The sequence below is a fragment of the Colossoma macropomum genome, unplaced genomic scaffold (assembly GCF_904425465.1).
Source record: "Colossoma macropomum unplaced genomic scaffold, Colossoma_macropomum, whole genome shotgun sequence".
NCBI lineage: Eukaryota > Metazoa > Chordata > Actinopteri > Characiformes > Serrasalmidae > Colossoma > Colossoma macropomum.
This window is the reverse complement of record NW_023495967.1, coordinates 852,550-878,309: the sequence shown is the minus strand read 5'-3', so window position 1 is coordinate 878,309 and position 25,760 is coordinate 852,550. Positions and strand designations below refer to the sequence as shown.

General features: G+C 37.6%; 1 protein-coding gene across 1 annotated transcript; it reads right to left on the bottom strand.

Annotated features, from left to right (window-relative positions):
- Positions 1–11,500: 11,500 nt before the first annotated feature.
- On the bottom strand, positions 11,501–25,760 carry LOC118803828. Its single transcript, XM_036564340.1, has 7 exons — positions 25,726–25,760; positions 20,878–20,914; positions 19,616–20,695; positions 18,370–18,569; positions 14,878–14,977; positions 12,858–12,956; positions 11,501–12,477 (listed from the first exon to the last, which is right to left on the bottom strand). Exons 2-7 carry the CDS (start codon positions 20,894–20,896, stop codon positions 11,501–11,503), a joined length of 2,475 nt encoding a protein of 824 aa, XP_036420233.1. The 5' UTR covers positions 20,897–20,914; positions 25,726–25,760.

The window sequence follows — 25,760 nt, the reverse complement described above, 5'->3', positions numbered from 1 at the left end:
TTTTCCCTGCTATTCTCGAACAACAACATCATCAGGAGACACCTCTCCACATCGTAAGTGCATGTCATTCCCTCAGACACCTCCTCATCCCAACATGACTCCAATTAGGCCAAGTGATCCATCTCACTCCATCTATCTCACTTCTGTAGCCAGACAAGGCCGGAGCCTGACACCTCGGCAGTCAAAGAGCGGCCACGCTGGACATGTTAATGCACACGCATGCACACGGTCCAAAGGGAGAAGCGTTCCCTTGTCAATTTAACACCATTAGAGATGGTGTGGGCTTAGCGGCTGTCAGGAACACTTCACGCTCACTCATGCTCCGAGATAAAGTAGCTTTCAGCGCCCACAAGGTGGACAAAAACTACCTCTACTGCACAACACTGGGAGAAAAAAATGCACTTAAACAAAAATTGTTGATGGTTCAGAATAGTTTTCTTCTCTATTGTCATTTTCTTATTGATTGCAGTGCACAGTTAAAGGTTAAAGTGAAATTAGTTCAGTAGACGATCCCAAAAGTTGATTCAGGACAGTGATCAAGGACATAAGAAAGGACAAAAGTACAACATTAAATACACTAATAATGTACCATTATTGTTGATGGTATGAATAACAGGGGATTTTGACATATTAACCTAATGTGTGTCCTGTTCAGTTGTTCTTTAGGGACACAAGATGTCTCGCATGCAGAAGTATGCCAAAAAAAAAGTGCAGGTAAGTTTAGATATCCTCTACAGACAAATATGACATTCTTGTTTTAATTGTAGTGCAACGCTTCTGTTTATTTGCTGAGTTTAACATTAAAAATAAAGCAAAATGTATAAAACGTACCAAAACCTTTGCACAGGCTATATTTTATGCCCTTCCCCAGGTATGTTAAACTCAGCAAATAAACAGTAATTGTGCATTAAAATGGGTCAGTCATGGGCTGGAGGGAACCTTGCAACCGGAAAATCACCGGTTTGATCCCCTGAGCCGACAGTACATGACTGAAGTGCCCTTGAGCAAGGCACCTAACCCCCAACTGCTCCCCGGGTGCTGTGGATAGGGCTGCCCACCGCTCGGGGCAAGTGTACTCACTGCCCCCTAGTCTGTGTGCATTCACGAGTGTGTATGTGGTGTTTCACTGGACGGATGGGTTAAATGCAGAGGTGAAATTTGTATTGGCAATACAGTTTTTAAATCAAGTTATTTATTTATTTATTTATTTATTTTATTTTATTTAATTGGAGTATCGATTATTTTTGGGATCAACTCTCAGCCCTTGTGTTTAGATGTACTTTTTAAAATGAACCTTTTCACAGGTTACATTTTATGTATGTTTAATTTCCCCCTCCATATGTTAACCCTCTATTGCACAATGTTGCCTCAGGGCAACAAACTCACTGTCAAAAAAAAGCATGTGCTTGGTAAAATCCTCTCTTAGCGGACACATTTAAACCTCTTTTTTGACATTCAGTATTAATTTTTTTGCCAGTGGAATGGATTTAGACAGTCACAAGCCAGGTCTCACCACTTCAGGGAACACAGCTCTATATCATTTCTTCCCATTGTCTCACCACGTTGCCTCAAGGCAACATACTCCAAAAGGACCCTTGCACACATTTTTTGTTATGCTTTTGAATTTAATGATCAGGACCGATTATTACTAATCATTATATACTTATAAATTATATATAATTTAATAATCAAGGACCATTTCATGCAAGAAAGTGATGTTTTTAAATTGCTATCATAATGCATGCATTAGAGGGTTAAATTCAGCTAATAACAGTAACTGTGTACTGAAAGTGTGTAGAAGTGTGTTGTCTGTAGAGGATGTGTTTGCGGATCACAGATCAATTGGTTCAAAGTCAGAGCCGAAAACACATTTAAGACTTTTGTCTTGGACTTTAGAATAAAGTCCTTTTGCTCTAAATGACCTTATGCCTTATGTTTTTTTAGTTAAAATAAATGATTGAACATTGTTTTGGTAGTGACAAAAAACAATTATTACACTACTAAAACCAAATGTTTCAGTAGGGACAATTACAGCTGATTTTGAGCAGAACTTAAAAATGCTAGCCAGTACATGACTAGCAAACACTGTCAGAAGTGGATTTAAGAAGAAATTTCTTCATAAGAACATTTGGTGAATGTGGTCCAATGAGATCTAACTGCTCACCATGTGACCATGAGGGACAGGGATGCAGTATCACTTCACATCTCTGCTCTAAAATGCAGGTGTATGACTAAAACAAAGAAATCCGCCAATGACAAACTGTGTATTTTGGTAGTGACATGAAAATGTGGAGTCGTTTTTTAATTTAAAAATTAAACTCATGACAAATCTTAATTTCTTACGTTTTTTACAACCACAAAATGTACATTCTACAATGTTTTTTCATGTCGTCCAAAATAAAATAGTTAATCTATTGATGTACGAGACGTGGAAAGAAGACTTCAGACAGGCTGTCTAAGCAGGAGAATATCTCACATCTAAAGCTTCGACGATGTATTTTTAAATACATCAGTTCTAATCCAAAAATGCTAATGTTGCTAGCAAATAATTAAAGTCAGTTGAGGCTGGTTAGCGTTATGCTAACTGACCCCTATTGGCATTCAGGATTATCGGCTGAAGTGTTCCTTAAGGTCAGGTGTCCCAAGTCATTCAATGTTTTTGTTTTATCCTAACTCCCCACAAACATAAATCAAGTGATGGACATTCTACAGATCTTGATTCAATGTTCAGATGAAGAACAAAGCAAAATAATCTAGTCTGGCTGAGGTTTATCATCAGTGTGAGGCTGAAAACCAGCGCTGAAAGTTCATGGCAACAGCAGTCAATCGTATACTCAGACTGTGGTGTCTGGTGCCATCTAGTGGCTGTTCACAATACTTCAGCCCAGCAGCCAGTACCTATTGTTGACACATCCTCCAATTATGTTTCAAATGTTTTTACCCTACTTTGTTTCAATGAAAAATACACACACACACACACACACACACACACACACATACACACATATATATTATAATATACATATATATATTATAATATATATATATATATATATATATATATATATATATATATATATATATATATATTATAACCACAGTGCTAGTAAAGGATACTGGCGGTACATCTCTTTCTTCACATATTCCATCATCTTCCATATTAAAACTCTCAAAGCCGAAGTGTAATTATATTACAGAACATTCTGCTTTAACAAAGAGCCGCAAAAATTAAAATGAGCCTAGCTTAATTTAGCATAATGGGGATCGTATTAAGCTAGCCCAAATGGGTAATCCACTGTGTGCTTTTCTATTGAGGGAGAACAGTTATTTGCACCTTATAATGGCAAATGTGAATGTTAAAGATGCCATAGACCAGCCCAGCACTTGCTTTAGTCTAGTCGAAGTAGTGGGTAGCTGACCTAAACGTGGTTAGCAGCACTAGCCTAGCTAACACTCACACAGGTCACTGGGCGGAAGGCAGAAAACACCCGGATCAAGTCGCAAGTCCATCGCAGTAGCACATAAAACTACATAAACAGCCGACCTTTAAGCCATGTTACTTTCATGTATTGTATCATTAAGGGCCAAATTTAGTCATGACCTAATAATTAAATTAAAATACCTAAATAAAATAACGATTACTAGCATGAATGTATGTAGAGTGGGAAAAAGCATTTTGAACTTTGAAAATTGAGATTCTAAAGAGGGCATCAACCATAGCAACCAGGCTGACCATGAAAATAGCATTTATTCTTCATTTTCCTGCTGGAAAAAAAAATAAAAAATCAGGTGAAATCGGCATGAATCTCATGTTGGTTTAAACTGGTTTGTACTGGTTAACGGTCAGGTATTAGCTTGTCACCCAACATGGTCATGCTGCATCCAAAAACATATACAACATATGTTGATTTTGCTGGTGGCCAGCCATGCTGGTCTGTGCAGTTTTTTCTAGCAGATTTGTGACTTGAATTTGAAGAACATCTAAGGTTTTGTTTTCAATTTTCCAGCAAGCTTGTTGAAAAGTATTAGATTTATTTCCATGGCATATCAAAGTTGGGTTTCAGTGTTACTCTTTTATTCTAATTACTTGTCTTCCTTGTGTTAATTAGCCAAACGTAAATATTTCATTTTTTTGTGTACATTGTGAATTTGTTTCATGGCAGCCATAAAATGCAAACTCATACTGTTTCGGAAATTCCTCAGTTGAACTATGCATGATATTGTTTTTGTGTTTAAATGCTATTTTTTTATTGCAGCAGTTGTACATATATATATTTTTTTTATATGAAGAAAGCTGCAGTTGTGCTGTTTGTTTTGTCTCTTTGTGAAGAGGTATGAATTGTTCTCACAGCAAACTTCCCGCTCATTGCTTGCTAGCTGCTCAACACAGAGGGCTGGCATTCCACACCCAGAGAGCCAACAGTTTCTGAATTCATCTGATAAGAGTTAGAGGGAAAACATTGATTACCTTTGATTAAATATTGATTATCATGTCACTAGTATATGGCATGTGCAGCATATCATGTAGACTACAAAGCTGGGCTTAGAAGACAAAAGGAGACCACCAATGGTCTGTTCATTCATATTGTTCTAATGAATGAGTAAAACAGCTTAGCCTGCAGCATATCAACTGCATTATGATTTAATGTATCTTGAACTGTTACAAAAACACAAAGAAAAGCAAAATTGGATTGAATTTACCATTTTGGCAAAGCTTAGAAGTGCAAACAAATTCCTCAATAACTTGTAGATCCAGTGTCTGGTCTTGGTCAACAACAATAAAGATGCACCAGCGCTGATCTTCCTCAGTAGTCTTTGTTTTTCATTTTCCCTTTATCGAGAATCATGACTGCGCTGACAACACAAACAGGAGGAAAAGGGGGAAAAAAAAGATCAAAGCCTCACTAACCCTGTCCTGACCCCAAATCCACTCCACTTAAAAGGATTAAAAACACAAACATCTGTCGGCTCTCTCCAGCTCTTTTTTGCTCCCAAAAGCAAAGCGGTAGAAAACAGCTGGAGGAACGCTGCTTCTCGCACAGAGGAGCTTCCGCCAGGCCTGCAACAACACTGGCCTCTGGAGGGCCAAGAATGACGATAAGGGTCTTTTATCTGTGTGCGGCTTTGGGCCTCGCTGTGGAAAGGCAGCGGTGAGGACGAACAGTGCTGGACAAGGCTTATTTTGGGTGGGCATGGGGCCAATGTGGGGCTATTGTAAGGAAAAGCACTTTAGAAAGTGTTATCTATTGGCAAAGGTCCAAGTGAGAGGGCTCTGGAGAGTGTATGGAGAGGAGAAATATTTGGGTCCTGCGTTTGGTGTGGAGTGTGACAAATTTCCTCTTTCCCCTTTACCCTTTGAAAGTTAGTTCTGAGACTATTAGAGAACAGCATTTTGGCTGCACAATCACTTGTCTGTTAACTGAATCAGCAACTGACCCCTTGCCCACTCCCCGCTTTGACTAACAAGGTTGTACGTCAACTATGTGGTTCTCAATAGCAAAAGCAGACAATTTGCCTCATGAAATTCCTGCAGTTTTCCACCACACATTTTAAACAAGAACTGACCCAAATGGGAACCAATGGAAGTTAGTAGTACTTCATTTTCCAACTGCCCAAGACCATCTGGAACCATCATAATAACCACAATTAATAATTTAATTGTCTTTTTGGTCATTTTATGCCACTTTAAAGCATATTGGCTAATCAACCAGCCTGTTTACTAATTGGCTTACCTTACTGGCTGACATTAAACAATATAGGGGAGTGTGGAGAACAACCTAACGCAGGACACAAATTAACATGGATTTTTACATTGTTAAAGAAGGTCAAGCAGCATGTGCTTCTGGCCACATTATCACATTTTCTAGGCACAGTCTCCTGCCAAAATTCAGAGCGATTCATCAGCATTTTAAAGAGATCTGTGCCAAAGAGTGTTTTCAGGGCATGTAAGTAATTTTTCTACACAAGATTTTTTTGGTTACTGAGCTGCTTGTGTAAATCACAAAATCCAACCTTATTTTGCTTTAATCACCATCTTGTTGCCTACAGTGTAGCACGTTTTGAAGCAGCTGACAAGCTTACAGCAAGTGGAGTATAGTCAAATTTAATTTGATCAAAACTAGGTAGTTACGGTTGACATAAGGATGGACTCAGTCACTGTGTAGAACTGGATCGTTAGGCTTTGCGGGAGGTTGAATTTCTTCAGCTGTCTCAGGAAGAACGTGCTCTGCTGTGGTCTCTTGGCTATGAAAACTATGCACCTCTCCCATTTCAGGTCCCTGGATGTGGTGGTGCCCAGGAACTTGAATGCCTCCATAGTAGAAACCACAGAGCCATTGAGGGGGGTAGGGAGAGGTTGTGCCTGAAGTCCACCACCATTTCTACAGTGTCTTGTGCATTCAGCAGGTGGTTACCGCTGCACCAGGAGACCAGCTGCTCAACTTCCTCTCTGTAGGTGAAGAGGTGAAGAGAAGGAGCGAAAGTACACAGCCTTGTAGTACTCCAGTTCTGTTCAAGCTAACATAAATGCTAATAGCGTTAGGTTCCTAACTAGCTTGTGTCAAACACAAAGTAATTATTCTAAAAATAGCAACACATCAACATACCATTCTAGTTTACATTGCAGTACTCTTATCTGTATGTAATAGTGATTACTTATTTATACCTAAAGAGTAAAATTAAAATGAAAAATTATTATCAAAACTGTAAAACTGATGTTGTTGGTACTGCACTGATGGCTAACTGAAGTACAGTTCTCTGGTGCAGGAGAAAATTGATCTTAGTAATATGTCTGAGCAATAGGTCAGAAAAAAAGTCGTTAAAACATCTCCAGTATGTATTTGAAGGCTACATACATTGAGATCACTGTGATCTCTCTGCAGCCCAGAATAGTGGCCAAAGTATACAAGTCACGGTCAAAATACAAGATGCCTCATCAAATCCAAAGAGAACCGTTTCTGCATTACAAGATGGGTAAATGTACAATTCTATGCACTGTAAGGATAACATTTAGTGTGAATGCCCTACTTGGTCTTGTTAAAAAAGTGAAAGCTGAGCTAGCAAGCAACAGTGAGTGTGTATACATGCACTCAATAATCCGATCATAAAATCTCTGCAGTTATCCGATTATTTAAATGGTCATGTAAACACCATACTCCGATCTAGAAATCTGATTTAAAAATCTGATAAAGAGAGCTGGATTTTAGCTCAGTAATCAGATTTCTCAGTGCATGTAAACTCTTACTCTGATTTTTATCGGATTTCTCAGTCTGCGCATGCGTGAGAACAGACTGTGGATGTCGCCAGATGGCAGCAAAACACTTTTGGAGAGGCGCTGAAACCAACCCATGAAATAAAGGATTTAAATATTCTTCATCTTCTAGATGATCTACGTTCATATTTTCAGGTAAAGTGGCATGAAAAAAAAAAAGTTTGAGTTTTAAGTTATGTTTACGTCACGTGTTCTTCTGTGAGTTTATTGGCTGGTTGCAAAGTAGAAATCTGACAACTGCCCAACTCATGTAGACCCAGAGTTTCCCCATTTCCCCAAGTGCATTTAAACACGTTGATCGGATTACTGAAATCTGATTTTCTGCAGTTATCGGATTCACTCAGTGATTAGACTGTCCTTTCAGCGAACTAGCTAACTTAGTCATGTACCTTGGAGCAAATGTTTAAAATTTCACTCTCTTCTCCAAACTCTTGAGATACTGGGTGACTGTGTAAATGAAATGTACTATGACCAGTCTGATCTCACCATTGATAGTCTTGGTAACACTATGACAAACTGATGCATCCACCCTCTCGTCTTTAAATGGTGTGGTTGTACTGGACATTTCCCAGCCACTAGGGGGAAGCAGTGTACTGAGTACACTGAGGTGTCTGTAAATAGGCCATTCCTGATAACAGGTGAATATATGTATATGAAGCCATATATCAGGTCAGTTAAACAGCAGTCAGATTTCTGTTTATCTTTTTCTGCAAAAATGTGAACACTTCACTTTTTGGTCAGTCTTGTTTGTTTTAGTGTCATAAACTGTCATCACCTGTGTGGTACTACAAAAATGTCACAAAATCCTGCAAAAACTTTAGCCTGGTTAGACTGCACTACAACTAACAGAAGAAGATTTGGACACAAATTTACAATCTAAAAAAAAAAGGAAAAGGAAATAAGATCAACACAAAGTACAGTTTTTTTTTTTTAACAATAAGGGCTTCACTCTGTGTATCCTAGTTTCCCCACTGCAGCACATTTGATCTCATAAAGTGTATTGGGCTGAAGATCAGACAGCGTGACTGTGTATTGGCCTTATTTCACCGTGTGAAATTGCCAATCTTCAGATTCTGTCATCCTGTATTTTAACACACACTCCTCTGTGGTAAAGCAGGATTGGCCCAGCCTGAACACTACAGACTCTTGTTGGACTTCATGAATAACCGGGCTGGCTGGTTTTGGTGGAAGAACAAAATGTACAGCTTCAACAGACCCATTTTCATACAACAGAATGCAAGAACCTGGACATGATTCCACTTTTCTGCGGACAACAACAAATTTTGTAGTTTGGTGGTGGTTAAAAAACATCAAGTCTTTAAACAGCTTTAAGTTATTCCTCATAGTTGCCTTGCTTTCATCAGAAAGCCATGTTTGTAATTGGGAATCAGGACCAGGCACGTTCTCATCAGTCTTCATTTCTGAGGGCTTGAGGTAATGTTCCTGTTTAGAAAGGAGCAAATTAGGTTGCAAAAGAGAGTTGAAGGTGTAACAAACCAAATAACAAACTTAAGAATAAACTTATTTTGATGTTATGCTGTCCATAAGGGAAAAATAGATGATGAAATACAAATTCAGGGAAAGGTCATTGTTCAGCCTGCTTCACCCTCTGTAGGTGAACTTTTGTCTTTGATATTCTTAAATAACTAGTGATGCAGCACTGTTCTGCCTCAGGGTGGCACTGTAGCAAACTGGTTTACCCAGGTGATCTTTCATAGTCAAGCAACTTGTACTATGCCTGGGGTACCGCTGAAAAGTTTACAATATGCTGCAGCATATCTGTAAATCTTAAAAATTCATTCTAAAAGAATGAGTTGTTACTCATTTCTCAAACCGAAGACAAAAGAAGAGATGTGTAAGATCTCAATTAATGTAAGGAAGACTATTACCAAACTAGAGAAGAGCGTTTCCAATTGAAGAAAAAACATTTGCCATTTAAGCTAGCATCACTACTGCAATGTTGAGTGAGCCAGCCAAAGCTGAAGTAGCCAGCCAACATGAGACCCCCAAATACCAGGGGTATTACACACAGTGCATGTATACATCAGAGATCCTCCGCTAGGTACTACTCAGAGAGCAGAAGTACATTAAATCATTGGTAAATTATGGTGGTATTTTGTCATCTAACATTGATGATGGGAAAAAATAACCTTCATTTGAGTTGGTTATGTTTCTTATCTTGCCCGTGTCAGGAGGACTTACTCCAAAACTTTAACATTCACATCGATCTTTTTTTTGTTCTCCAAACTGAATGTACTGGTCTCTCCACAACCCTCAACAGTCATATATTTTAACAAATTAATAACTTAGTAGAAATGCATACATTATAGATTATAGAGCAACTGACCCCAAAAGTTTTCTGGGAGAATAGATCTCTTACAGCGATTAAGGTGAAATTTGACAATGAATTAGACCATAGGTATTCAGTAACATGCTCATTTTGGATTTGTCACCATCTTTTGATCAGGAGGAAAATAAGGTGGAGGGGTATCTTACCCTGGGGGGGCTTCTTTCCCTAAGTTATTCTACATCATTTATAGCACTGACTCAGAATACTTCATTCCAGTGATGGTTGCAACTTGCTTTCCAACCAACACTGATATGAAATCTGCATTAGTTCTGTTTGGTGAGTATGTGGTTAAACAGTACATGAGCAGAAAATAAGCAAATGAGTCTGGGAATGACAATGTGAATGACAAAAGGTAAACATATTTAATGATACACACTTGCTAAAGTGTCAGGATGGTTCCTGAAAAAAATACTCAAATAAAAATGACTAATTACTTTTGTTACACTGTAATAGGAACACTTTACTTATAACTTCCAGGAAAGAGTCATTTCACTACTCATTACTTCTATGTTACTCTGCAAAACGTTCACACATCTATAACACCTGTTCGTGGAAAAAATCAGTAGTCAAGTTCAGTACTTTATTTAGAAAGAAATAGTGAATTACAGTAAACATTAATTAAATGCTTGATTAAAATTATGAGCTAGTCAGTAGAAAGAGCTTTAAAACAGTCTTGAAATAAAATATATGAATGGGAAGTAAAACTTGTTAGGTGGGTTTGGAACTCTCTTTTCTTCAGCACAGGGATCTTTATCCATCAGTTTTATGTTAACAGGATTACAAATTTCAGCAGATTGCTTGCTGAGTTTATGGTACTTAGGCTGCTTTGCACATATTCACAAAGTTGAATAGTCAGCTTTCACAGGTAGCACACGTATGCAAATTACATACAAGCATAGGTACGGATTGTCTAGACAGAGGAATTTTATGCATTTAAATGCATCTGTCAATCAACATTGCTCTGTTGTAGACATTACTAACCCAAGTAACAAAACTGTTGTTAAAGAAAATTCCATCGATTTTTTAAAACGTCTGCATAATTAAATAGTTAATGTGAAAAGAGTCATTCAGAGTGCTTTGGTGTAAAATGCTCCATTACCTTACTATACCAAGTTATCTTTCCTTACCTTACTGAGTGAGAATTGTTTACAGTGATGGTAACAGAAACCAGAAGTCTGAAGAGTTTAACGCCTCTAAAAGCTCCCTTACAGTAAGGTTTTGCATCAAATGGTTATGAACACATTGCCTGAGGCATTGTTTTACGATAGTTTTGAGATAGAATGTTGACCAACAATATATTTTTTATGTTTTTTAAAAGCACATTAACTTTTCACTATTTTACCATTATCACCATTACATATAAAAACTCAAGACACATGTAGGTTCACTGGTCATTTTGGATAGTAAATATAAGGGCTACATTTGTGCTGTAGACATTGTTAATCCTGGTTCCTATCACCACCACTGTAAAGAAATCTGTCTACAAGTTTCTCTACAGATCAACCATTTCACATCACGCCACTCTGATTAAAATTGTTTACATCTCAACCACTGAATTTTGAAGAAATCTTAAAAAAAAAAATGGTAGAATTCCCCTTTAAATCAGTAGCTGTAACATTACTGTAGCATGCTACTTTGTACCGCTTTACCCCAACACTACCAAAGTTAGTGGCAACCCTTTAGTCCCTAAAGCTGGATAAATCAAAACATTTCTGCAAGCATGTCCTACAAACATGTTACTGTCATACATTTAAGTGTAAGAGAGTGTTTAAAACACAAAATTTGGAAGCACAGTGTTAACTTTAACAGTTGTTTATTCCGTGATTATACCATAACCATAAACTTTCAGTTACAGGCATTACAGTTTGACCATCTTTAATCTATATCTGCTCTAAAGTCTTAAAGTCCTTCAAGAATGTTTCATGAAGTTTCTTTACCTCATCATGCATCTGCTTTCTGAGCTCAACCTGCCCACTTGGCACTGAAAGCCATACAGCCTGCTGATATTCTGGCAACATGACCTTAATGAACTTTCTGTCCTCCTCCATTCCAGCTGCTCTCTCATACAATTTTCTGATTTGCTCCAGGATATTCTTCTTAGACTCACTTCTCATTTTTAGCATGGTAACCAGATTCTTATTTTCCTGAACATTTTCTCCATGTCTTTCTTCTAGTTTTAACATATCAGCATCAAAATCTTTAATATGTTCATCATTCTTTGTGAGGGTTTTTTGTATTTCCTGAATCTCTTCTCTTATTGTTGGAACTCTCGCCTCTCGTTCCTCTTCCATATCTCTAAACATCTGAAAAATCTCTTTTTTACTGATGTTTCCTTCCACCATCTTCTCTACCTTCTCCAGCAGCTCTGAGACCTGAGAACCATCTCCACTCTCCTTAATGCTGAGATAGTGAAACCTGTTCCCACATTTCTCTACAAGTCTCTGGACCTCCTGGTTTCCTGACTGGATAAACTCTTCAATGTTCTTCTCTTGGACTTCATCAGTAACGGTGAAAAGGATCATGGTGTTCCTCCAACATCTCTCTCCAAAGATCTCCTCCATTTTCTCCAGCATCCCTTCTTCCTCTCCTGTAGACTGCTTCACTGGTATGACTAGGAGGAAGGCGTGCGGCTCTTGGGCAAAAAGATCCACTTTTTCTCTCAGCTCCTCAGGAGTTTCCACCACAGTCACCAGCCTCCCAGACGCCTCCCCCTGTCTGCTCTCACTCTGCTGACTCACTGTAGACGCTCTAGCCTGGCTGCTCTCCTCCCTGCCCAGAATGATGTTTCTTGCTGCAGACCCAGTCCTCCCCACCAGCACCAGCCTCAGTTTAGTTGCAAAAACAACCTCTGGGAAACCTGGAGCACAAACAACAAATAGACTTATTTAAAAATTTTGTTGATGCTGATGTCTCAATAAATTCTATGCTGTCTATGATCTCCAGCCTTCCATTTGTAAAACAAATTACTCTGAAAACTTAGTTATACAGTACATAACTAATACTGTAATGTTTGTTTACAGTAATATTATACACCATCAGAAATAAAAGGTATGAAACTGTCACCCCCAACCACAGTTTCTGTTTATTTGCTGAATTTGTCGTCAGATTTAACATGCAGCAAATCAGTATCATGTTGAGATAGTGGATAAAAAATCTGGTGGAAATTCATCAATAGGGAGCATCAGAACCGTAACTAGGAAGAGTAACTAAGATAAGTTTTGTAAATCATATACTTACTCATATTTATAAGCTTGTTTTTTTCTTCTTGAAATGTTTTTTCCAGTGCGTTCATTTTCTTCTTTTCATCATTGATGGAATCAGAATTATATTTCTTTCCTGAAAAAAAAATAGATAAATAAAAATATTTACTCGATAGATTGAGCCTGTGTAAAATGACTGTGAGGAGGGTACTTCACAGATCAGATCTTTTAACGATATGATAAGATATAGCGCTGTGCAAGAGACCACCATTCATTCTTTTATTTTCTGTGAAAAACAATCCTTTAACACAAGTTAAATCAAAGCTGCCCCATAACATTAAAGATTCTCCACCATGTTTCACTGTAGGTAGGGTGCACTTTTCTTTATAGGCTTCATTTCGTTGTCTGTAAACATAACACTGGTATGCATTGCCAAAGAGCTCTAGGTTGGTTTTATCTGTCCATAGAACATTTTCCTATTTTTGACTATGTAACTTTTAGCAAAGTTCAGTTGCTCTTTTTTGCCACATTTCAAACTATCAATTTTCCTCTTTCCACCACATCCTGGAAGATTCTTGACTGTTTCATGAGTAGCAAAGTTCTTGAAAACATTTTGAACTGTCATAATTAACTGTCTCACAAGCCACCAGCCAAATAATGTTAAATATATTCTCAAGAACACTCGCTGTGCAACATGCATATTTTGATCATATAAATACATTGATGTATTGTGTAAATGTAATTATTTAAATCTTTTAAAAGATTTTCAAATTATACTTGATGAATATACTGTATGTTACATGTTGTGAATAAGCTATTTGGAAATGGTTACCATGGATGAGCTGCATTATGAATAAGAAGTAGAGCTGTCTGTGTAGTGTTGATGGAAGCTAACTGGTGAGATATGTTTTTAGCCCTAGTGCAATTGCAACCCCCACTCCCCCCAAGTAGTAATGCTGCAGCAAGTATTCTCTTTTTGCAATCTTCTTAGGCCCTGCAAGAATATTTCACATGTATCTATATGTATTGATTCTAACTTTGCACAACATGTAATTTCACTAATGAATTCTCTAGGTTGTAAAGTCTGGTGCTTCTGAGAGTAGTTAGAACATATGGCCCCTAAACAGCACTGCCCTTCATCCAACATTCATCAATTCATTTGCGTTCTCCTGCTTTAGCCTTTTACAGACTTTTGTATCTAAATAGATTAAACAGATTACGCCCAGACTTACTTGACAGCTAGCTATGTCAAGTACCACATTTCTGCCACTTTATGGATCTCATACTTACCATAAATATCATCTGTTAGTTCTCCTTTAGTTGCTGTTGAATTTCGCCTGGGCTCTGGATGAAGCACTTGCCTGTTAACATATTGGATTGGATGTTTTCCTTAATCATTGTTCTATGTTTAATAGACATAAAAGCTGTGAACATAAGGGTACGTGGGCAATGCTGAACCATTTTATTAATACTTTTCAGTAGTTAAGACTGCTGTAGTAATTTCTATGCAGATCTGCCCAGCATTGCCCTAAAAACTGTGACTGATTTGAGAAAGAATAGGTGTATAGTGGCCAGATACAAAACGTGCAGGTTATATATAACAGAGGCCACAGAGGCAAAGTATGGGCCAGTATTAATCAAACCCAAGGACTGCTTCTACATTAGGAGCTGTCACAGTGATCTTATATGTTTGTTGCATTTCACACTGAAATCTTGGCCAAAGTCTGTGATTACTGTCTACACCAGCATTGTATAGTGTAAACCTGTCTTTAAGTGAATTCTGAATCCAAATAAGTGTAATATAATTTAAGGGCATAAATCCCACCTTGATACATCTGCAATTTTATGATTACTTTGGAGAATATTGATCTCAAGTATACATTTCATAACAGTATCAAAAACATTGTATTGATATACACATTATAAACATGAAAGGATTTCTAAACTTTAGACCTGTCCTGGTCTAAATTATTGCCCTGCAGATACCGTATTTTGAAAGTTATGACATGGAAGAAGGTAATTAAATGAAACAGTGCTTTGATTCTGTATGTAATTACTTTGGCGACATACCTGTGATGAAGCTGAATGACTGTTTGCCAAAAAGTGTACATTTTTTCCCTCACCTGGCAAATTAGGGACCAGTGCTTCTCTATGTACCTGAACAAATGGAACAAAGCTTAAGTCCAATTAGAGCTTTACAGTACTGTTCAAAGGTGAGCTAAGAAAACAGTTTGAAATGAAGTATCTCAGCAGTGTTTCTGCATGTAAAACACTACATAACAGTAGAATAAAAGCAAATAAACATGAATACAGTAAAACATACTTTTTTTTTTGTTTTGAAAAGGTTATGAATATTATGTTAGAAGAAGGTTTAGCATGAGGCTCATGACATCTCACGGCACTCCAGCCATTGCATGGATTGTTAAATTCCATCAGCAACACTTTAATTTTTAATTTAATGAAGAATTATAGAATTTAAGTTGTATTGACTCAAGTCTTCTCTGCAGGCTTTTTAGTGTTCAGTTTCAGAACATTAGGTTATGAAAAGATATAGAATTTTATGTATAATATTTTAATGGGGCTGTTTTGCTCATATATTTTGTCCATTCCATTGTATCAAATCTCAGAAATACTGTGATATGTATCACAAATCATGACTATTTTTTTCTCTTTGACATATTGGCCACCACTACTAGAACATTTGTCAGATGTTTCATATGCTCCGCATCATCACTGATTGACTCCTTAGCAAACTTGTAGGTGTTCAGCTGAGTTATTCTGCTCACAAATTATGTGATTTTATTATGTGTGGAACGGTTTCATTAAATTATTTATACAGTTTTGTGCAAAAGTCGGAGAGCACCCTTTCATTTAGTTCATTTCCAGTCAAATTGGCAGCATCAGGAGAAAAGTAGGAAACATATTTAACAGACAATTACAAAGAACTAAATATCACTAAATATAACATTAGATTTTTTTTTAGCATTTACTATGTCCACTATGTACCTTTGTTACAGCTTCAACTGTTTTCAGAAGACTTTTCAGTTTTTTAAAGAAATCTGCAGGGATATTTTTCCACACCTCCAAAGTTCAGTCTTAGAAATTTGTTGCCTTTTTTTTTCTCAGGATTCAAATAATCTCGAATATAAAATTAGACTCATCAGTCCCTAAAACATTACTCCACATCTCAGATGTCCGTTTTCAGTGTTGTAGTGCATTTTTTTTTTTCTTTGTATAAAAATACCTTAGGTTTCATCCACATTTTAATATTCTCTATTGCTTTATCATTCTTGGGGCACTGCAGCAGTCCTTTATCTTCATGGAACAGACAGTCCACTGTGAGTGTTTCCTCTCTGTTTACTGATCTGCTGCTGTCTGGAACAATGAGCTCTGGGTCAAACGTGTGATGAAGCACCACTAGAACAGCAGGCTTCGACTCTGTAAAGAAATCAGAAATGCACTCGTACTGTAGATGTAGATATTCAACTCATCACTGTGAACTTCATGAAATGGTTGGTTAGCCTTCACTTTTAGTGCAAAAGACATTCATTGGATAATTCTTGTCTGTGAAGCAATTATTGGTCAGCTTCTTTCATATTTCTTTGCATTCATATCAACAAATAAGTCTTGGTACAATTTACGTTCTAATAGTTATATTCAGCTGGATGTACGGTCTGAATATGGCAAGGCAGCTTTTAGTTACAGTGCTCCATCTGTGTGGAATGATCTGCAAAAGCATTTGAAATTGGAGCAATTTGTTTCCATAAGTGATTTTAAGATAATTATTAAAGAACTGTATCATTCAGTTTATCCTTGTTTTTCATTTGGTTTTGACTCTGATTGGATGTTGTTGGTTGTGGTGGTTCATTGTTGATTGTTTTGTGTGCTGCCTTCTTGGCCAGGGCTCACTTGTAAAAGAGATTTTAAATTTCAGTGTGATTACCCTGGTTAAATAAAAGGTATAATAATAATAATACAATTAGTGTCTGCTAGAATTGCCTTTGGCAAAAATGAGCAGAAAAGAGCAGAAAAGAAAAGACAGAGGTCAAATCATACAGAAATGACTAAACTTTTCCAGTACTCTGAGAGCTAATTCTTCTTTCCACACTTTCTCTGTGAAAATGTCAAAAATACAAATATAAGTGTCACCCACATCAAGGTGTGTGTCTGTGGGTTTTTAAGCGCTTGTGGATAGGTATTTTTTAAGGGGGAGGGAGGTGGCACTTGTGGGTAGGAAGGGTTATGGAGGGGCTAGAGGGTGGGTAGGGATTTGGGGGGAATAGTTGGTGGGTAGGGTTTTGGGTGGGGAGCTAGTGGGTGGATAGGGTTTTTTAGTGGGCTAATGGGTGGGTAGGATTTTAGGCTTCACCACTACCTGTAATACATCACATTGTGTTTGCAATACTAGGCTTGAATTGTAAATTTAATGACAACAGTAATAAGCTGGTGCAGATCCCGAATACTGGCTCTGGTTAAAACAAATAAATTAATGAGTTAATTAAGAAAAGAAAAGATTTTAGACTACCTGAAATCTTGTGAAGTTCTTGCAGGGCCGATTCAATGTCGGTTCCAGCATGTGAAACAATAGGACAGAAGAGCAGAATCATATCATACTCCTCCTTTTCAGACACCTCCCACAAACCTGATACTTCATTGTGAAGACGTTTCTTGACATCCTCATGAGAATTCAGGGTTGTTTTCAGGAAGACAGGTTGCGGGGGCACTTTTGGATCATTTTATTTTAGAATGCTTTCAGCACATGAAAATACCATTATAGACAAAGGTATTCTTATATAGTGGTATTCCACACTCCTAGATCTCATTAGTAGAACTTGTTCATCAAAATAATAGTCCTATTACACAATATCTTCAATAACTCACAATATTTTCACTTTTGATGCTTAGGATTTTCTCAAACAAGTACTTTTGTATGTTTATTCAAGTAATCTTTAGGTCAGCTGTAGTTGCTTTCCTTCGACCTCAGTTATGAACCTTTTCCGCGTGTTTCTTGTAAAACGTCTTTCAGTGTTCGACTTTTTACGAGGCAGAAGTCAGTTTCTCATTCGTCAGCTTTCTGTTTGAATTGTCCTGTTCCAGGTGGAATGGTGGGACAGGAGAATTCGAACGAGAAGCAGGAAAATGAGAAACTGACTTCAGCTTTGCGAGTTGTAGCCACTCCTTTTTCTGGAAAAATAGCTAAATTGTAACTAGCTAAAAATTTTGGGAAAGTAGCTACAAAGTAGCTAACTACAAATTTTTCAGTATCTCTCCCAACCCTGCTGTCAGTCTCCTTCAGCTTTTCTCTCCCTCTCTTCCTGTGTTTAGTAATACATTAAACTTTATGAAACTCAGATTTAGAGCTAAGGTGTAGCTAAGAGAGCTGTGGAGAATTCCCTCAAAAGATTTGTTCTGTGATACAGGCCAGCAGCTCTCCCACCCTTGTTATTAACTCTAGTAACACTCTCCTCTCCTGTAGACTGGTGTGACTAGGAGGGAAGCACAGGGTCCTGGAGTGCACAGACTGGCTATAAGCTCAATGTCCTTCTCACCTTGTCAACACAGAGTCCAGGATAGAAGCAGTCAGGACCTTGTGCATCCGAGGCCACCTCCCCCTGTCTGCTCTCACTCTGCTGCCTCACTGTAGACGCTCCAGCTTGGCTCCTCTCCTCTCTGCCCAGGATGGTGTTTCCTGCTGCTCTCTTTCCACATCCAGTCCTCCCCAGCCCGAGTTCTGATGCAGGAACAAACTCTGGGAATGAAAATTATTAAATTGACTGGGAAATGCCAATGCAAAAAAAAAAAATTATATTATATGTATAAAAAAAAATATATATATATATAAAAAATGTTTGCAATGTATGAAAATGGCTAAAATTGTATTTGTTAAAAATATATGCATGAACTGAATGAACGGTACTGACTTTGCATTAAACACTGTACATATGTGGTACAATAGACAGCACTCACACAAAATGTATTTCAAATAAACAAGACATCAAATCATCAAATCATAAAGGCTCATTTGCAGCTACTTAAGATACTAGAATACAAATTCATTTTAAAAAGGTATTTCAAACAGAACATTAAAACAAGTATTTTGGCTCCAGCAATGAACTGAAACAAAGATTGAAAACTGGTCAATGTAAGAGACTTTTAGAGCAAAAGAACAAACAAAACACTAAAGAGCACAAAGTAAAGTACATCATCAGTGCAAACCAATAAAAAACATTAGGAAATATTTTGGTTAAACTAGACATGAATAAACATGTATTTTGTTGGTTTGTTGGTAGTTTGATGTAATAGTAAAATATTTTTGAAACTTTGGAGAAAATCACTGCTTGCCTTCATGTTTTTTGGCCTTAGGTCAAACATTGTATGTAGGCTATAGCCTCTCAGCGATAGCACCACATAAAAATTGCAGGTTTCGCACACAAAACTATTTGCTCTGAGTTATTATAATCTCATGATACCTAATGCTGTTAATGTCAACATTAAAAACACAAAAAAACAAAATCAATAACATTAACAGGAATTACACATGTGCAAACCTTAGTGTAGATAATTAATTAATAATCATAATGCTGACAAATAAAAGGTAGTGAAGCAACAGGAACAGCTCAGCATGCACACGGTGCATTTTCACTTACAGTCACTCTCTGTTTTAGCCTGTTTTGTATAAGCAATATGACTGGTGTGAGAGATTTACTAAAATATCAGTAGTCTAAGATGTGTACTCTCTTGACAACCATCCTGCTATCCAACAAAAATGATCTTTCAAAAAAGTACTAAACATACCTGAATCAGATGTAATTCCTTCTGCAGCTCTTGTCTTCTTGCTTTGTTTCTTTGTCTTTTCCCTCAGATTCTTCTCTTTTCGTTTAAAATTTTTCATGGATTGAATATATTTGGCCTCCAACATTCTTCTCTCATATATGTGCTTAACCAGTTTCCTCTGTGTCCTTCTGCCTCTGTCTTTCTCTAGTTGTTTCCCCCCCTTGTAATCCTCAGTCCTTATTGCTTCATCCTGTGATATGATGTCCACAGTTTGTCCCCTCTTTACAGTTTCCAGATTCTCTCCTTTGCTTAGAGCTCTATCGTCTAGCACATGTTTATATGCTTCTTCTTTTCCTGATTCATCTTTGTTTGGTCTGCTCTCGTCCTCCACAGCCACTCTTTTTACCTCCAATCTTTCTGGCTGTTTTTGTCTCCCTCTTTCCTGTGTCTCTAATTTTTCCACCTCTTCACTTTTCTTCTCTTTCTCTTTCATCTCATTTTCTATTATTTTCTTTCTCTGGGCAGCTTCTTCCATTTCGTGAGTGTAGTACTGACCCATGTTTTGCTGAACAGTGCTCTGGATCTTGTCCACCAGCTTAGTGATCTGAGAAGGATTTATTTCTTCCTTTCTGTTTATTGCAAAATGCCCAGCTCCAAAGTTACTCAAAAAATCACAGATCTGTTCACCCTGTGAAAATTTCAACCATTTGTCCTTTGTTATTTTTTCTCTTCCAGTGAAGAGCACCATAGTGAACTTCAGAGCTCCTTTTCCAAAGTGTTGCTGAATCCACTTCATAGCGTTCTTCTCTTCCTCAGTGAACATCTCCAGTCTGATCACCAGCAGGAATACATGAGGTCCAGGAAAAGACAGAGAGACACATCTCTTCATTTCACTCTTCAGTTCTTCTGTAGACAGTGATGTATTGTTCATTCCTGGAGTGTCGATCACTGAAATGTTTCTGCCGGCCACTGTCCCTCTCGCTATCTCACATTTCATAGTTTCAGTCTCTTTGAAAATCTCACTTCCTAATATTCCATTGGCTGTTGCACTCTTTCCAACATCAGTCCGACCCAGAAGCACCATCCTTAGCTCTTCAGTCACTGCATGGAAGGAAAAGGACTGATGACAGCATGTAAAACCTCAAAACTAAACATTCAGACACTTCCCATTATAAAGCAATAGGATATTATGTTTAAATATCTACATCATTAGGCACAAGGAGACAACAGGAAGGAAGAGTAATTGCTTGTAAGTGGTATTTCTTAAATTAATTCAAGCTTACCCTTGGGAGGATCGGCCATGGTGTTCCTTTGTCCTCTCTATAACATGAATATATTCATGGTATGCATAATAAAGCATAATATAAAAAACAACCTTGGACAGTTGTACATAAAATCATAGTGTATATTAAAACAAAGGTCTATTTAATAGCAGAAAATGTGACAATTCTTACAGTTACCCACAATGATGTTCAGTTTTTGGGACACATTTACTTCAAAACAGTAAGATCTAACTGCTCACCATGTGGCCATGAGGGACAGGGATGCAGTCTCACGTGCTCTAAAAGGCAGGGGTGTGGCTAAAATAAGACCCCACCTATGGACTAAAATTGTGTTTCAGTAGTGACATGAAAATATGGGACAGCATTTTTTTAAAAGTTTTGTTCTAAGTTAAAAATTAAATTCATGAATCTAAACTTTCAACTTGACTTTAAAAGAAATTAAAAACGGTATTGCAAAAATATTAAAAAAGCAAAAACAATTTTTCAATTCATGCACTGAGTTTATATAGAGCATATCATTAATCTTATAAATATCTAAATGTTACATACATTTTTTTTTTTTTTAATTTTACTGTGGGACTGCAGTTGATACTGCAGAACTAAATTCACAGACCATTCTATGTATACACATGTCCCAGAACAAACCTCAACTAATTTTATATGTATTTTTGCTAAGTTTAACATATTGGGGAAAACCATTGCACAGTATGACCAGTTTTCCACAGGCATTCTTTTATTAAGCTTGTAAAACTACTGTCTGGTTTGACTTTTCAAACTTCATGTACCACCATTACATGTGAACACAGTCAAACTTTATTTTACAGTATTTAGTAGCTAGTATTCAATAAATAAATATGTAGTATTTACAAGTAATTTTGAGGTACTTTCTTCATACGGAGAACATGCCAGGAATGTACAGCAGTATTTATGTAGAATTTAATTTCAAGTAGTAATTATGCACTTACTAGTATTACCATCTGCATAATATGCAAGTACAGATAAACTAATGTGAGAAATCTCAGGTCTATTTCAGCATTTAATGCTATGAAGTTTATATAAGTCACACATACTACACACTGCTTCAATCAGTACATGCCTATGTGATAGACAAAAGTAGGTTACAGGTACAGGTGACAAAGGGGTAAAATTATAGGTTACATACCACTGAGTTCTCAGTACCTTTTCTTATAGAATCATGTCTCATTCCACATTAACTGGTGTTTTGAGTTATGCTTATACACTGCATACCACAAAGACAAGAAACAGGTAGTTACTTTATTTTACAGTCCTTTTTCCATCATATTACAGAGGACATACCAGTTTGCACCTAGTAGTGCATCTGTTTAATTTCTGCATATGATGATGAGAGAATAGGTAGTTACTGTGTAGTTATGCTTTATTTTACAGACCTGTTACCACAGTATGAGAACTTTTCTGAAGCAATTTGTAGTACTTACCATTATATGGTAAATTGTATATACCTTGCACTTTTCACATTAAGTACTTTTGACTTACATATTAACCTTGCAAATTGTTGCTCGTGAGTACTACAAATAACGATATTCAGAACCATCAGCCAACTGTGTTTGCACACTGTGGAATTAGACCTCCGCATTTAACCCATCCGTGCAGTGAAACACCAACATACATGCACACTAGTGAACACAACCACTAGGGGGCAGTGAGCACACTTGCCTGGAGTGGTGGGCAGCCCTATCCACAGCACCTGGGGAGCAATTAGGGGTTAGGTGCTGTCGGGACTAAGTGCGATTCCCGCTCGCTCAGAGCCCCAACATATGGATAATTAAACTCTAATCTGTTCTATAACTATATTTCAGTTCTTTAATAAATCTGATTGCTTGTTCTCATCATAAACGCAAAATAAAATAAAGTTCAGTCAAAAATAAAAGAAAGTTGAATAAAAGACTTCAGCTGTTGAGTTCTTTTGGAAGGAAGGAAAAGGCCCTCTTCATTTATTGAGCTTCAGGTGGCAAGATGGCTCCCGGACAGCGAAATGCAAAGTACAATACAGAAACATAATTTTTTTATACCCTGTTTGGGGGCGATGAAGCAATCGGCCCCTCCTTCTCACCTTTTCTCATTTCACTTTGGTTCCCATTGTTTCCCATCCTTACACTTCAGTTGGAAACCCTTATTTCCGACCGCACACGTCCTTGATTTTTTAAAAACTTGCATGCTCAGCTATCCTAAGCTGAACCCATCCTTTCAAGGTTTTTAATTCAATTTTGTCTTTTTAAACTGGTTCCAACACTGATACTGTCTGGTTTCCTATCAGCTTACCTCCCCTCTCACGGGCCAGCTTGTCCTTGCAACAAAGTACACTAGCTTCTAGAAGCTTCTGAACTCCAGGGACTCTCCAATGCAAAAATCCCCTAACCTACACACAGCATGGCCTATCCTTAGTGAGAGGATTAATACACTTTTGTCAATCAACTTTTTAGTATATGATTATGGATTTCTTATTAATTATAATAGTAATTTATTCATTATAACTCGACAGTGCCTTGCTCAAGGGCACTTCAGTCATGGACTGTCAGCCAAGGGGATCAAACCGGCAACTTTCCAGTCACAGGGCTGGTTCCCCAACCTCCAGCCACGACTGCCCCCAATTTACCAGCAAATTCCAAGTAAGCACTGCTGCACATACCTGGTAGTTTTATATATAAGTTTCTATGTACTTTCTATAGACCAAAACCAAAATGCTTGTAAACATGAAAGTTGGTTACACTTCTGGGTGGATAACACATTCAGTCAGCAGTAGAAGCAGCTAGTAAAGTTTGTACAGGTAAATACAAACAGAGTCTGTAATGTCAAATGTTTAAGGGGAAATATGGTCCATATGCCTTTATGAAATGTGAAGGTCTCAGAGAGAGAGAGAGAGAGAGAGAGAGAGAGAGAGAGAGAGAGAGAAAAACACTGGTGTGTTTTGGAGCTCCACCATGCTTCAGTGTGATTGTGGTTAGTGATTGATTTCTATTGGCTGAACTACGTAATGCAGTAACGCACACCTGCAATGAACAGTGCGTTTTGTAAGTTGTGACAGAGCCGGTTTATGAGGAGCCTGTCCAATTCCAATTTGCTCCTTTATAAATCAAAAACATTACAGCAAAATGCCAGAGGGCACCCTTGAGCGAGTCCTCAATGAATGGGGGGTAAAAAGAGCTCAACAGCTAAAAACAAAAGTCAAAGTTAGTTTTTGATCACTTGCCCAGAGCTTTCCTTTCATTTTAGAAAGTAGAAGGATACATTTTATTCAAAAAAGCTAAGAAAACATACTTATATAGTTCCTTTTTCATACAGCAAATGAGTGTTGGGCAGCAGAATACTAGCATTACTGCTACTGATTGCTAATTGGTTGGCGAGCAGAGCAGCTCATTGGCTGTTTGCGCTCACTGACATCATGAATGTACATAAGGCACTGTTTTAAACTCCTTTAACTTGAGTCTTAAAAAATACAAACAGCAGTGTTAATGTTTTAAGCTATTCATTGTTCAGGAAATAATTGTATTCTTTTACATTAAAAATGTTTAAGCATTTATAAACTGTGATTTTGCTCAAATGCTCCATTTTACCCCCCTCATTTTGGACTCGCTCAGGAGCGCCCTCTAGCTTTTGAGAAACCCGGAAGACATTCCAGAGTGGTAATTCTCTCTACAAGTTCTCTGGCCGATTTGTCAGTTCAGATGATGACCTTCTCCACTCCAAAGTCCGTCAGTGTTACACTTCAGGGATTTATATTCTACATCTCATAATTTCAAAGGCTGACCACTCAGATGAATGAATCCAGGTTCAATTTGACCAGGCTGGGAAAAATGTCAGTGCTGATTTTGTGCATCCCTGGCTTGTGTAGACCACCAGTAAGAAAAGTGAAAGTAAATGAAATATAGGTTTTTATGACTTCGGCAGGTTTTCAATACAAATGACATCAAAATCTATGAAAATGTGTTTGATTTAGCAGAGCTGCATATTTGATTTGCTCCATACAGCTCTACCCTGCTTTAACATGACACTCCACTGCACTAAACTGAATATAACTTATAGCTGACACAGAAAATGAATGGCTGGTGCAGCCTCAAGAATAAGTGACACATTAAAGGTTAATGGTGAAGTTTTCAGCATTGGAAGATCAGTTTAAAATAGAATTTAACAGCACCAGAACAGCTTAAGTAGCTCACAGGTTTGCCAGTATCAACAATGACGACATTAAGAATGCATAGTTTGCTGGTATTTAATAATGAATATGCAGAGGTAGACACTCTCATAGTATTTAGATGTTTCATCACACAATCACTGAAAATGTTCAATTACACAATTACACAAGTATTTGGACTGGTACAAAATCCTTTTGTATCAGTGCAGCACTACCGTTTTCCACCGGGAAGTAAGATTTGTTATTGTGATGCAACGCTGATCTGTCCCATTGGCAACTCGCCAACATTCCATGTTCTAAAGAGTTCTATGCACAACATAATGGGAGTTATGAAGTCACAACTTCATAGAAATGTTGCCGGATAAAGCTGTCACTTTTCTGAGGAATTATATTTCAACATTCCGACAGCACTGTAGGCACCAAAACAACAGGCTGACAACATAACTGTGCTTCCTGTTTCCTGAGCTAGAAGAGAGAGCTTTTCCCCTCTAATGGAGCTTTGGGTGTCGCAGTGCTGTGTTACTACTTTCACATTGAGAATGAGCCACTCATGCCGAGAGCAGAAACATGTTTTATGAAGCCCTACAAGCCTTAATTCTTCTTCATTATAAGCAACATCTTCTGTGGCCTGTCCTGAACACACTCACTGGAAGAATACAATATTAGCAGTTACTTACCCAGACTGTCGCCCTCAGCAGCCGTGAAAAACACA